General features: G+C 38.3%; 1 protein-coding gene across 1 annotated transcript; it reads left to right on the forward strand.

Moving 5' to 3' along the window:
* Positions 1-3,859: 3,859 nt before the first annotated feature.
* On the forward strand, positions 3,860-5,178 carry IFNW1 (interferon omega 1). Its single transcript, XM_032299859.1, has one exon. It carries the CDS (start codon positions 4,246-4,248, stop codon positions 4,831-4,833), a length of 588 nt encoding a protein of 195 aa, XP_032155750.1. The 5' UTR covers positions 3,860-4,245; the 3' UTR covers positions 4,834-5,178.
* The last annotated feature ends 10,321 nt before the right edge of the window (positions 5,179-15,499 follow it).

Genomic DNA, 15,499 nt, shown 5'->3' on the forward strand with positions numbered 1-15,499 from the left:
AAAAAAAAAAAAAAAAAAAACATACCAACAATAAAAAACCCTGGATCAGATGGATTCACAGCCAAATTCTACTATAGACAAAAAAAGAACTGATACTAATCCTATTGAAACTATTCCCAAAAATGCCTTGATTATTTTATCCATGAATGGTGATTATTATATTTTATTTTACAGATAAAGTCTCACTCTGTCACTGCAGCAGTGGGATCATGGCTCACTGTAATTTCCAGCTGCTGGGCTCAAGCGATCCTTCTGGTTCAGCCTCCTGAGTAGCTGGGACTGCAGGTACATACCACAATGCCCAGCTAATTATTTTGTAGATAGTGTCTTGCTGTGTTGCTCAGGCTGGTCTTGAACTCCTGCCTTGGCCTCCCAAAGCACTGAGATTATAGGGAAGAGCCATCATGCCCAGTCAATGGTGATTTTGATGGCAAGTTTCATTCAACCCTGTCAATGCATTTTAGGGTTTTTTTTTTTAATTTATTTATGACGAGCTTAGAAAAATAAAGACAACTATAGTAAGTACTGTGGTGGAGTTTGGGGTTAAAACCAGATTATCCTTGGTAAGTATTTCTTCACTGCTTCTATATAGAAAGTACATAGAGTCTTCCCTCTTGCTCATACAATAGGTCTTTTTGACACTGGACACTCAACCATTGTCTGGTAAGATTAGGAGGAGAATAAATTCCTTATTGGACTCTATCAGTAGCCAAAACAAAGTCTGGCCTGGAGGTGAGTTGTCTCTTTTAGGAATAAAAACAGCAAGCTAATCTGATGAAGGTGTCCTGGGTAATCAATGACATCCTCAGAAAGTCAGAGCCCATATTGCTGGGCTATTTTTAGATTAGAAATTGTTAGGTGCTTTTTGTTTATTCTTAATATGACAAAAAAAACAAGAGTCAAATATAAAAAGGCTTCTAAATGTCTGCAGTTGATGAGTCAATAAAGGTTTTACTGTATTTAATTGAAGAAATTACTCATTAAATCTTAGATCTTTTTTAGGATTGGCAGAAAATCTACTCAGTTTTATCTATTTAAAAGTTACATTGTCCACTTTTACTTAGGACTTAAAATTAGTTCAATTTACTCACAACACATCCCCTGTTGCTCTGTCTACAAAGTAATAGATGGCAACACATTGACATATGAAGTGGAACTCAGAATCCCTTATCATCTCATCTTTCCTGCTCACCTGACTTCATGCCCTGGCCTCTCCTTGGTTTATACATTCTCTGTTCATATCCATCCTCCACTTCCGTTGATTGGGTCCTCCAGATAAGCCACTATATTGACTCCCACTAAACGTTTGACTTCAAATCATTGGTGTGTTTGGAATAGCTCATCTATTCAGATTTATATTTCTCTCTGAAAATTGTATAAATGAGTGGAATCTAAATATGGTTATCGAGAAGATCGAGTTAATATTTTCAAAGATTAGAGGCTTCAAAGAATAGAGGCTGGTCTTAGCATGTAACAAATTTCAATGTTATCATTTTTAGTACCGTCATCATTATTATTATTATCCAGATATAGAGCAGAATCTTTGGGATTGTCCAATTCCCTTTATTTTTTACCCTGGGTTTCTCAAAGCCCTCTTTTCATTGCCTAGGTGGATTTATTAACTAGCTGTGTACTTTAACATTGGCCCCATTCTTCCCCTCTGCCAGAACCCCAGGTCACCAATTTTGCTGCATTTAATTTTGCTAACTTATACTTCGCTAATTTATCAGCAGAAAGCCACTTCCTTTCTCTCACTTTCATGACATTCAGACTCAGGTTTGTTTTCTTTCTTGCCCCAAAACAACCGTCAAGTTTTGCTTTCTAAGAAAGCTGAAAGGAGAAAGAAAAAAATCTGAAGTCATGTGAATTATAGATAAAAATAGTGTGGCTCCTTTGCCTTTCTTTTACGTCCTTTAAGTTGTGTTATTTTGTCATGAACTAGAAAGTAATGCAGATGCAGCAAGACAAACCTGGCCCAGTAAACCACTATGTAAAAATAAGGTACAAAATTTTAGAATGAAAAAATCATAAAGGAAAGCTCTTTCTCCCTGACAGAAAAGCCCGTGTCTAACCTCCACGCATTGTCAGAGTGACTAAGAGATAGCGGGGGCAAGAACCCTTAGAGAGAATTGCAGTCACTGAATGAGCAACTGAAGATCACTAGTTTCTGTAATATAAGCTTCTAATGAAAGATAACACCATCACTGATCCCCTGTGCCCACCTGAGAAACACTGAGGATAACAAATGTTCAATAGCTTACATAAAAGAATTGAACAATAAAAACCATATCAGGGCCCAGTGCAGTGGCTCACGCCTGTAATTCAGTACTTTGGGAGGCCGAGGGAGGTGAATCACCTGAGGTCAGGAGATCAAGACCAGCATGATCAATATGATGAAATTCCATCTCTACTAAAAACACAAAAATGACTACAGGTGGCATGCACCTGTAGTCCCAGCTACTCGGGAGGCTGAGACAGGAGAATTGCGTGAACCCGGGCAGAAGAGATTGCAGTGAGCCGAGATCATGACACTGCATCCCAGCCTGGGCAACAAAGCAAGACTCCATACCCCCCAAAAATTTTTTTAATGAAAAATAAACTAAGATTCCAAGCTGGGAAATTGACACAGCTAAAGGAGCACTATTGACCTCAGTAAGCAAATGGTGGGAAATTATTTGACTAATGAAGGTAAAATGATTGTAATTGGGTAATTCTTCCACCTTCTTTAGACAAAAGAAACCTTTGCTATCAGCATCTGAGGGCTGTTGAAACTTTTGATACCTGGACACACGGGTCAGGAGAGACGAAGGTTGTCATTAAGAGGTAGGGTCCCTCAGACAAACACTCTAGGGGCAAGGGTCTTGGAGGGTTAATAGTTTTGCTCACAAAGGAACCAATCTCCTCTCACCAAAAGAGTTCTGAAGTCATCAGGATGTTGTGAGACTCCTGAGGGTGAGTCTGGAGGGTTTGGGTTGAGAGTACTTGTTAGAGAAAAAGGTGTTACTAGATGTGATAACTACCTTGTGAGTGAGGAGATGCTGGGAAAGTAAAGTATCTGCAAATTAGAATCTCCACATCCATTTGCACCTGTAAAGTATCAGGATTCCACCTGGGATAGTGACACACCCAGGGGAGTACTATTGACCTCAGTAAGTAAATGATGGAAAGAAAAAGTGTTTATATTAATCCTTACCTTGCGGTCCCAGTGAAGCGTAACCACACAGATCTGCATGAATGTTTTCTAGAAGGAAGAAAAACATCAGAGAAGCTCATTCACTCATCATCATCCTCTGTTGTGAATAAAACAGTAAACAAAACCTCGTTTTTGGCTCACATCTGTAATTCCAGCTACCTGGGAGGCTGAGACAGGAGTCCTCAGCTTCAGACCAGGGGTTTGAGACCAGCCTGAACAACATAGTGGGACCTTATCTCTAACAACAACAACAACAAATTAGCCAGGCATGATGGTGCATGCCTGTAGTCCCAGCTACTCAGGAGGTTGAGGCATGTGGATTGCTTGAGCTCAGGAGTTAAGGCTGCAGTGACCTCTGATTATGCCACCACACTCCAACCTGGGCGACAGAGTAAGACCTCTTCTCTAAAAAACAAACAACAGCAAAATCCCGTTATTGGTTCTAAAGAGCTTATTTGCTGCAGATGATTTGGTAAATCCCCAAGCAAATATGGAAACCCATAGGACCTGACTTTCTATGTAAAATTAGGAGGGTAAAAATGGATAAGGGTTAAAATTTTGTTTCTAGAACAGAGAAAAGGAATTTTTCATATATACATATGAATATATATATATATACACTGTACATATTACATATACATATATTCACTGTATACAATGTGTATATATAAATATGTATAATATATAAAGTTAGTATAGTGTGAGTGTGTCAGATTATTTACATACTTATAGTCTATACACTTATGACTTTAGTACCAAAATGTTTTTCATTTGATTAATTATCCATTTGTATTGACACAGCTGAAGTTTACTGGGAAAAATAAACTTCTAATCCAAAATTAATAGATTATTGTCATCCTTCTAAGGTCATAGGGAGAACACACAAATGAAAACAAAAAAAGAAAGTGAAAGTACAGAGAAATGTTCAGAAAATGAAAACCATTTCTTTCCTATTAAAAGCCATGCATACAAGGAATGCCTTCAGAAAACCTAGGGTCCAAGATTAAGCCCTAATTCCAGCTCAGTAAAACCTGCAGCACTCACATTTCCCAATGGCTCACCTGTTCCCTCTACTGGTGGCTCTAGTGGTGACCAGCTGTAGCCCTGTTGGATCTCTGGCCTGTGATCTGGCTCGGAACCATGGCCAACTTAACAGGAACATCTTGGTGCTTCTACACCAAATGCGGAAAATCTCCCCTTTCTTGTGTCTCAAGGACAGAAGAGACTTCAGGTTCCCCCAGGAGATGGTGGAAGGGAGCCAGGTGCAGAAGGCCCAAGCCATGTCTGTTCTCCATGAGATGCTGCAGCAGATCTTCAACCTCTTCCACACAGAGCACTCCTCTGCTGCCTGGAACACGACCTTTTTAGACCAACTCCACGCTAGACTTCATCAGCAACTGGCACACCTGGAGACCTGCTTGGTGCAGGTAATGGGAGAAGGAGAATCTGCTGGGGCGATTAGGAGTCCTGCACTGACCTTGAGGAGGTACTTCCAGAGAATCCAGGTCTACCTGAAAGAGAAGAAATACAGTGACTGTGCCTGGGAAATTGTCAGAGTGGAAATCTTGAGATCCTTGTTCTTAACAACAAACTTGCAAGAAAGATTGAGAAGTAAAGATGGAGACCTCGGCTCATCTTGAAATGATTCTCATTGACTAATTTGCCATATAGCACTTGCACATGTGACTCTGGTTGTTTCAAAAGACTTTTATTTCTGCTTTAATCAGAGAATTGGTTGAATTAATTCTGCAAGTACTTTGTCAGTATATTAAGCAAGTATATGTTAAAAAGACTTAGGTCCAGGGGCATTAGTCTTTAAGATGTTATTTATTTTTATTCATTTATTTATTCTTATATTTTATCATATTTATGATATTTACATTCTTATATAACAAATGTTTGTCTTTACATTGTCTTAAGATTAGAAAACATGTTTAGCTTTCTATCCTGTTAAATATTACATTTTATTGTTTATTAAAATTTTTTCAAACAAAACTTCTTGGCAGTTGTTTATTCTAAAGCCAAAATTCAAACACTAGTTTTCTGAACCAAATCAAAGAATGGATGGTACTATTTACTTACCTATTCATTCATTCCATTTACATAATATATATAAAGTGAGTATCAATGTGGCATATTTTGGAATTGATATCAAGCAATGCAGGTATACTCATTGCATGACTGTATCAAAATATCTCATGTAACCAACAAATATATACACTTACTATGTACACAAAAAATTAGAAATAAATTATTTAAGAAATACAGGTGAATAAATACAGTTCCTTTCTGTGTTGAAGAGCTTTCATTCTTACAGGAAAAAAAAAAAACATTAAAACTGTACCAATTTCACTTACATGAAACACTACAAAAATAAGTAAAAGAAAATGAAGTTATCTTACTAGAAGCTTTAGGTGCAAATAATGTTGAGAAAGAAAAATATTAGATGTCCTTTCTAAGGTGACTGGGAGACATGAAATTGCAGAAATTTTATTGGCAATTGGGAATACGGGTCTGGAACAAACAACAAATGCCATGGGCAAAGGTATTAATTTAAGATTCTTTATTGCATGTCTGGTAAAAAGGACATGGGAATGAATGCAGTCACTTATAAACAGAGGGGACAATGAGATGAGTACATAATCTTGTCCTACAGACCCTCAACATTCAAAGGTAGAACAGAAAAGGAGAATCTGTAAAGGAGCCTGAGGTAAAATAGCCAGTGCAGTTATAAAGAAAAATAGGAAAGAATGAGGCAGAATCTAACGAAGGGAAGACAGTGGTGCTTTCAGAAAAGATGAGGCTGAACTGTCCTAGTGAACCCAGAAACAGACTCCATTGATGACCTTAGGAGGATCTGGTTTAGCAGAATGAATGGGATAGAAACATGACTGGAGTAAGTTGAAGAGGAAATACAGAAAGAGAAATTAAGAACACTGCGTATAGAAAATTATTTGGGGAAGTTTGCCAAATGGAAAAAGAAAATAAGGTGACATCTAGAGAAGAATGTGGATTCATGTTTCTTGTATTTTTTCATGTTTTTTGCAATATGTTTTTAAAGAATTATTTTCAGAGAAGGAATGTACTGGGACAAAACATGAACATTTAAATATTTAATTTAATTAATTGCTTATTTATTTGAATGAAATAGTAATTTATCTATCAGAGTTCTAATTAATATTACTTTGTAATAAGCTTAAATGGTTACCTATTTGCTTGTTAATATTCTTTTTTTTTATCAAATTTTACAATCAGATTTTATTTTATTCTGTTATTTAATTTACTCTATATTTTATGTTGGTCATGTATATTATTTGTTTATGATCTTATGATTTCTAATCACTGAGATGCACATTTTCTAAAAATTGTAGCCATGTTCTTGTGATGCATACTTGTTATTAACTTCACTTGTGTTCAAAGAGCTGGACAATTCCTTTTTTATTTAAATTATGGAATGACGGGCATGGAATATTAAGCTTCTCTCTAATTGTATTCTACTTTTGGCTTGACATATATTCAGTTCCCTCTCATGTAAATTTGTTTTTACATTCAATTCTTTTTTCTTTTTCAAAATTTACAATTAACGCATAATAATAATGTTGATGGAGTACACAGTTATGTTTCTATATATGTATGCATTGTAATGATCAAATCAGGGCAACTAGTACAACCTTCACCTTAAACATTTATCATTTCTTTGTGATGAGGACACTAAAAAACCCGGCCAGGTGCAGTGGTTCATCCCTGCAATCCTAGCATTTTCAGAGGTCAAGGCGGGCAGATTGCTTGAGCTCAGGAGTTCAAGACCAGTCTGGGCAACATAGCAAAACCCCACCCAGCTAATTTTTGTATTTTGTACAAAAAAATACAGAAATTAGCTGGGCACAGTGGTGTGCACCTGTAGTCCCAGCTACTCAGAAGGCTGAGGCAGGAGGATTGCTTGAGCCTGTGAAGTGGAGGTTGCAGTGAGCAGAGATTGCATCACTGCTCTCCAGTCTGGGCAATGGAGCAAGACAGAGTGTCTTCAAAACAAAACAAAAGTCTTCCAGTTATTTTGAAATATATATTATAGTTAACTCTATTCATCCTACTAATGTATAGTCCATCAGAATTTTTCAAATATGTGATACAAATAGTAATATAAGTTGCTTTTTGTTAGTGTCAGGTAATATTTCTAGAATCTTTTATTAAAATTTTATTTCATTTTTTATTAACAACTGACACCATAACAGTAAAACAGCAGAAGAACTATAGCATAACTAACTTCATTTTTATTTAAGAGGACTTTACCCATTCCTGCACATAGGCTAGGATAATTTTAGAGCACTGAGATAATGTGCGAAAACAGCAATCATGTAGTTTTTGAAACTAACTCTGAGATTAAAGGGGAAGTATGTAAACAACTATGTTTTGTTAAAGATACATAGGAGCATTGTGACTTGACCAAAGACAAAGATGTCCCCAAATTTTCAGGACCATTGCTGGCACCTGCTTGTAAGCAGTCCTCTGTCACCTCTTGATACCAATGCCCTGTTCTTCCCTATATTTCCCTCCATCCAGACTGAACAATTTAAGATGGTATTTTAAAATGCTAGTTTTGCCTGCGTTTTCTCCCACCAATTCTCATCTCTCATGTTTGGATTTTTTTTTTTTTTTTTTTTGGGTGAGACGATACCTCGCTCTATTGTCAGGCTGGAGTGCAGTGGCACAATCTCAGCTCACTGCAACCTTCTACTCCCTGGTTCAAGCGATTCTCTTGCCTCAGCCTCCCAAGTAGCTGGGATAACAGGGGTGAACCACCATGCCCAGCTAATTTTTGTACTTTTTTTTCAGTAGAGACAGGGTTTCATCATGTTGGCCAGGATGGTCTCGATCTCCTGCGGTCTTTATCTGCTCACCTTGGCCTCTTTGAATAGCAAACAGCTGGATCTGGGTTTGGTAACAACACAGCTTTATCATAAGTATAACTACTGCTGATAATACCATGTTTTTGAGATTATTTGCTTTATTACTATAATTAGTACACTTTACTCATTGCTTTGTTTGTTACTGACACTTTATTTAATTTTTCTAGTTAAGCAAGCTGAGGCTAGAAACCTACTCCCACCACTTGACATCAATTTACTCAATATTTCAATTTACTTAAAAATTTCCATTTACTTACTATTTCAACATATATAGCATTATCAAAAATTTTAATCCACCTCCTTGCAGGAAACAACTTTATTAACTAGAGTACAGTATTTATGAACAGATTCTTTTGCTTTTAAACTTACAGATGCTGCTTATTTTCAAAATTACTTAGGTCAGCAATTCGTACCTTATCCCCCTTCAGTGGGATTGTTTCCTGCATTTGTAATTCAGTTTAGATTGTTTTGTAGGATTCTGCATTCATCTTAGACTCTCCCAACCTCCTGATTTTTAAAATTTGAATATAGTAAGGTCCACTCCGCATGCTATAAAGCTTTATAGGCTTTTACAAAGACATGGTGGCATATATCTACCACTATAGTATCACACAGAATAGTTTCACTGCCTTAAAAAATGTGCTTTCACCCATTCACCCCATACATGCTTTCTTCAAACTCTTGGCAACACTGAGCATTTTACTATCATGATTTTTTTGCCTTTTCCAGAATGTCATACACTTGGAATCATGTAGGCCAACTAGTATGCATTTAAAGTGTATTTATGGCTTGATGGCTTATTTCTTTTTATAATTTAATGATACTATATTGCATGAGTATAGCACGGTTTTTATTAAATGACCTATTGAAGGGCATCTTGGTTGCTTTCAAGCTTGGGCAATTATTAATAAAGATAATGTAAGCATTCATGAGCAAATTTTTTTTGACATGTTTTCAAAGCAGTTGGGTAAATACTTAGGAGCCCAATTGTTGGTTCCTATGGTAAGACTACATTTAATTTTGCAAGAAACTGCCAGGAGGTCTTCCAATGTGACTGGACATCTTATGTGTTAACCTGTAATGAATGTGTGTTCTTGTTGCTCTGCAACTGATAATAATTAGTGTTGTCAGTTTTTTTTTTAATTTCAGCTATTCTTATATATGTATAATGATGTATTTGTTGCTTTAATTTGCAATACTCTAATGACTTACCTGAGGCTTTTTTTCCCCAAGAGCTGCTTCATTCAGCATTTCAATAGCATTGGCCCAAATGATATGGATGTGAACTTACATGGTAACTTTGTTCACATTGACTTTCATGGTTTGAGTAGGGGTCTAAGGTGAGCCCTAGAAACATTTCATCTTAACCAGAAATTGCAAGACCTACCTGAAGTGCATGAGTGCTGGGTGTGTCCAAAGGAGATTTTGTACATCTCTACTAAGAACATGAAGTTCATAGAAGTCTTTCAACTCCTTTAGGGCCAAACATTCATACTGTATTCTTACATTGTGTATTTTCATAAAGAACTCCTGGAGGAAGGGCACCAATATCACTTACCCAAAATGAGACTGCAAATATCCTGCAGACATCTTTCTGTTCAAAGACAGGGCACCCACATAGTTTTGACAGGATAGCACCAATGTGCTCCACAGCACCCTCATCAGTTGTAAGCATGTGGAGCCTGAGTCAGATTGTGTGTGTCAGGAGGGAAAGAGGGAGATGTCTTGACTAAGTATGATGGTGGCATTACCATTCCTTACAACTCAATAGGTCATTTCTCCCCTCTTCACTTATTATTCTTTCCTGCTCTCTCAACCTCCACTTTCCTCACTCTGCCTCATTTATCTGCAGCCATTGAGTGGCTGCCCCACAAACATTTTCTTCCTGATTTTTATATGATATCTTGCCCTGCAATGCTGTCATCAAGCTAGCCACTATGTAGTCTCCAAGGTAAGGGGCTTCCATTTCCCTGGGTGCCTACTCAATGGGGACAATTCATTATTGAGTTCAAAATCTGTCTAAATAAAACCCCAAAACCCATAGCAGATCACTTACTTTGTGCCTTGGCCTTGCCACATCAACTCCAGCAGTATCCACCTCAGCAATATCACCCAAACACCACCTCCCCCTAAAGTTCAATCAGTTCTGTGTCTGCTGTGGGTAGGTTTTCTAACAAATGCCACTGTTTTCAGGAAAATGCTTTTATGCTTGAACCCTTTCAGATGTGGGCTGGCTTGTAGAGATTGAGATGTATGTCAGGGTGACCCAATTTTCACCCTGTCCCTAGCTTTGAAACCAGTTCTTTTCTAGAGCTCTGAGGGCCATCTGAAGATATGTGGGGATTTCTTTCTCAAGGAATGAGAAAAATAGGAAGATATATGAAAATTTTTCCCAAGTCTGATAGCATCTTCTCCTTCTACTCCAGGTTTTCTAAAATCTTATATCTACTCTGCCTTTTCGTGGGCCTCCTCTCCTTCCTTTCATCCTTCTCATCACCTATGCAGAGCCCAGAGAGTTGGTGGTCAGCTCTACTTTTTCATGAAGACCAAGAAAATAATTTTTGGAAGCAGCATTCATCTCACATCCTATGTCAAGAATAGAGGGGAGATCTGGGGGCCGGTAGAAGCTATTCCCCACCAAAAGATTCAAAGTCATGGAGATTTATCCTTGCCCTTCTGAACTTAGGGCCGCAATGGTCTAATGCCATTTTTTTGGACATAGGAAGTATCTTCTCTTCTACTGTTTTTAGAGGCTGAATAGGAAATTTTTGGCTCTATGATGCCTGTTTAACTCCAATTACTCCATCCCATGACTGTATAATGTTATATTATTACATGATCCTTATCGAGGGGAGGATTAATAAATCCAGGTTAAGACATGGTATTTATTAGATTTTCTGATTTTCTTATTTGTATTTTTTGTTGTGTTTGTATGGAAGCATTATATTAATCAGTTTTTTAAATTGAGATATAGTCACAAATACAAATAAAGAAACCCAAGATGAGATGTTCTATGTCACTGTCAACATCCCTCCCTTTCCCTGATAACCTTCAAAAAGTCAAAGCTGGCTCTCAACTTGATCTGAAGCTGACTCTTTTGCCTTTCTAAGCTCAAGCTCCTGGTCAGCCCTAAACTTTTCTTAAATATAGCTGAAGCAAAGGACACTTTTCTTTTTAGAAAAAAAAAAAACAAATACATAGGGATATATAGATAGGCTACTTATAATAGAGACAACCTACTTCAGATACATGGTAAATGAGAACCAATTAATTTTCTCTGATTTAAAGGAAAAATTCCTTCGAGATAAAGTACAGGCAGTGAGGAATGCAGGAAGACATTCTGGTTAAACTGAGGGAAACATGTCCCAGAGACAGAGAGTGGGCAGGGTAAAGAACAGCCTGATGGATCTCTGGTTATGTTCCTGAAGTCATGTCGGAGGCCATTATCCAGGGCTTCACACAGCTGAAATATTTTGGGGGCCCTAACTTGGAACCATGGAAGATGGAGGACAGTGAATTGAACCACTGAATCCTTGAAGTGTGTCAAGTTAGGAGAGTGGTTGAGATCCTGAAAGTAGAGGGATACGAAGAGTTGGGCCACATAAGGAGGCAGTATCCAAAGATAGATGGGGTCCTGGTTAGAAAGTTTGGTATCTGAGTGTGCTCTGGGTGTGGAAGGAAAAAGATAAGTTGAAGGGATTTAAGATGGTCCTGATAATACGGCATCCAGTAACAAAAGAGGCTCTGTCTGAGGAAAGGAATCCAATAGTTACATGGTTAAGAAGAAAAAAGTACGGGGGTGATAAGGTCCAGTCAGAAGGTGGAGGCCAGAAGTAAAGAGGCCACAGTGAGCTACAACTCAGTGAATCACAAAGGTGACATCACAAGATATGTCTCTTCCCCTGGCTTTACAAGCAACGTGATGTCTGCTTTTGCTCTAACTCACTCCTCAGATAAAGGATCTTGCTGTAAATCATCCAGGAATCTACTCTGCAAAGGAAGCTTTTGCAGGTGCCTACAAGAGATAAGAGGTGCAACATACATTTAGAAGCAGGACAGGATGGACAGGCCTGACAGGGGTCATATTCTTCCACACTTCTGACTTCATGATACTTTTTTTTCCCCCTCACTCTAAGGTTTCACCTCACATCACTTTGTCTATGGGTTCTCCCTCTCTTGGCTACTCCAGGCTTCACTAGGGCCCCAGATTTCCATAGGCAACCTAGGAAAAGAGATGTCTGGAATAACAGAGGAGTCTAATAACATTTTCTGAGGAGAAAGTAGGTCTGGTGCTTCTCTGTCATCTTTGCAATAAGTTCTTGAAACAGAGAAGGAAGGAGCCTGAATACATCAGGTGAAGGCAGAATCTTGTGGGAAGCTGAGTAGATTGCTTCATAGGGAATAAAACCTTTTAAGATCAGAGTCTGAATGCCTGTGATTTAGGATACAAGTCAAAGTTCCAAGAACAATAATAGTAAGGTTCACATACATAGAGAGCTAGGTCACTTTAAAGCAGTTTCACATACATTGTACCAAGTGATCATCACAAAAACCCATGAGGTTTGTAGATTGGCAGTCTCTGAAAAAGGAATTTGAAACTTAGGGAAGTTAATCTGGAATATGTTCAAAAACAGGACCCAGAAATCTTGCCTCCAAATCCAATAGTCCTTTCACTACATCTCCCACCACCACCAAGTTGGCAAGACTCATGGCCCAACTCAATCATTATTCAATTTCCATGGATAGGCAGAATAGATATTAGGAGAAATGTTCCAGGCCTGATAGTCTTCCTAAAAGGCTTTCCTCCAAGATCATTATTTTCTGAGAATGAATGATTCCAAGAACTGATCTATTTTATGATTGTAGACCCGTGACCTCATAGAAAAGAGATATTAAGATTAACCTAGGGAGAGCCTGGCATTAAATAGCAGACCATTACCCTTGACAGCTCCAAACTTCTTTCTCTTCCTGCCTCTGTGTTTATACTGAAAGACAAGAAAAAAAATGAGCTGGAAATATAATTTCACTCCCCTCTTTCTAAAATATCAGCAGATATTCATTATTATTAGGTTGATGCAAAAGTAATTGCGGTTTTTTGCCATTTTTTAATGGCAATTACTTTTGCAGCAACTTATAGTAAATAAGAGTGAGTAACACATTATTTACTGTATGTTGCTCACTCACATTATATCCTGGACTGGATCATTTAGAACATTCATCTAGAGGTAGTAGTTTGATTCTGGTTTCCCTCCTACAGTGTGTACTCCATCTCTGTGCAGCTCCATCATTACCACAGCGGACTTGGTTTTAGACTCTGATGAGGAAGAAAATGGCCGGGGGAAGGAAAGGTGAGTAGGAAGGAGCAGAAAGCTGGGGAAGTGGATGGGCAGAACAGGACTAAGAAATCCACATGCTACAGAATTCAGAGGGCTCAGGCAATGGTTTCATTTGGTGGGATCTGCCTTCTCCCTTCTCTACAGGAGTCCCTGGAAAACTATCAGAAGACAAAGTTTGACACCCTGATCCCAACTTTCTATGAATACCTCCCCTCTTCTGGCTACAGTGCCATGCCTTCCTATGACTGTAGAGACAGCTCTAAACCCCTGTGATAGAACTAAAGTGCCCTCTGTATTCTGCCTGTCTCCTGCCTCCTCAGCTCTGCAAGTAGTTTAGTAGAAATGAAGTGGAAGTCCAGGCTTGGATTGCCTGACTACACTGCTAAAAATACTTTGTAATGCTTAAAAAATAAACACATGATTTTAAAAAAAAAAAAAAAAAAAAAAAAAAGAGTGAGCAACATACAGTAAATAATGTGATTTTCTACATTGATTTTTAAGATCTGTGTTATTCCCATGTTAATCATTTTGATCTAGATGAGAATATTTTTTCTAACTCTTCTCTGAGAAACAAAAATATAGAATGGAATTCTGTACTTTTTAGAAAAATACTTCGCACACTAGTCCTCTGCTGAAGAAAGGCACAGAATCTCAGATCTTTAGGATTGCATATGCTCCATGTAATAGATCTTTCTGAGGACATGTTGAGTACTTCCTGATTGGAAACTTTCAGAGGCTCAGCATTATTCTCCATGCTGGCCCTGAGACAAAGGATAGGATTGCTCTAGGGCTGAGAGCAAATTCTGACATGTGTGATGAATTATATTATATTGTTTGGTTTGCTGAGAGTGGCAGCAAGGAAAACCAAGCCCTACTCCCCAAGCAGAATACTGCTCAAAGTGTCCTAAAATAGTAAATATGAATATGTCTCACAACAGATGAACTAGTTCTTTGAACACAGGATATGTGAGTCTGCCTCCATTGTTCCCTTATAAAGAAACCTTTCCAGTTTATCTTTAACCTATAGTGAACATACACTAGCTGCCTGGTTAGTTAACCTTTAACCTATGAAATAACAGAGAGCATCCACTTGTTAAACTTATCACTGGAATGCAAAGAATAAATACGTGGGTCAGAGTCTGCTCTGGGCTTTCAGCTGGGAATGCTGTCAGCCCCCTGAGCCCACCTTTTGCACTCTATCTCTGTGTCTGTTTCTTAATTCCTTCAATGCCGCCTGGGTTGGGGTCTCCATGACTGAGCTGGTCTCAGCAAGTGGCGCCCAAACAGTAGGGCTGTACTCTGGGATAAAGCGTTGCCTGAGTGACAGAGAAAGGAGAAGCTAATCTACACTGAAGGACACCCAAGAACTCTTGAAAAAAATCACCCAGATAAGTTAGGGGGAGCGCAGAAGCATCCGAGTAACAATGGGACAAGGTTCAAGTAAATGAGAGGCTTATCTCAGTTTGTCTTGGCATTTTCTTAGAAGAGGGGGAGTTAAAGTTAGTACCAGCCCATTGACACAGTTTTCAATGCTGTAGAGAAATATTGTCCTTGGTTCCCTGAGCAGGGAACTATGGACACAGAAGAATGGGAAAAAGTGGGTTCTACTCTTAAAAAGGCATACAAAGAAGGAGCTGAGGATATTTCCATTCCAATATGGTAGGTTTGGGTAATGGTGCATTCTGCCCTAGAACTATTTTAAACAGATGATGAGGAGGAAAACTGAGAGGGAGAAGGAGAATGTAAGAATTGGAAGGAGGAAATGAAAGATAGTTCAGTTCTGAAGAATAAAACATTAGGTGAGGAAAAGGAAAGAGTCTATCCATCCACTCCTCCCCAATATTTTACTGAAGAATAATCAGACCCTGATATTCTCCTGTTGGAAGACTTAGAAGTTGTTTCAAAAGTGAAACTTGCTGCTCCAGTGGTTGTGTACATGCCCTCCACAGCAATAATCAGGTCTATTCAGGCTGCTATACAGCTGCTTAAAGTAAAGGCTCATTTAATGGATTATATTAAGGCTCATGATAGCATTGGAGGAAACTTACATAAGACTACTTTAT

This window comes from Sapajus apella, unplaced genomic scaffold, assembly GCF_009761245.1.
Source record: "Sapajus apella isolate SASKATOON/1434 unplaced genomic scaffold, GSC_monkey_1.0 scaffold42, whole genome shotgun sequence".
NCBI lineage: Eukaryota > Metazoa > Chordata > Mammalia > Primates > Cebidae > Sapajus > Sapajus apella.

What these genes read in the sequence shown, in the direction of transcription:
- IFNW1 (XM_032299859.1), top strand. Translation starts at nt 4,246, where the DNA reads ATGGCTCACCTGTTCCCTCTACTGGTGGCTCTAGTGGTGACCAGCTGT.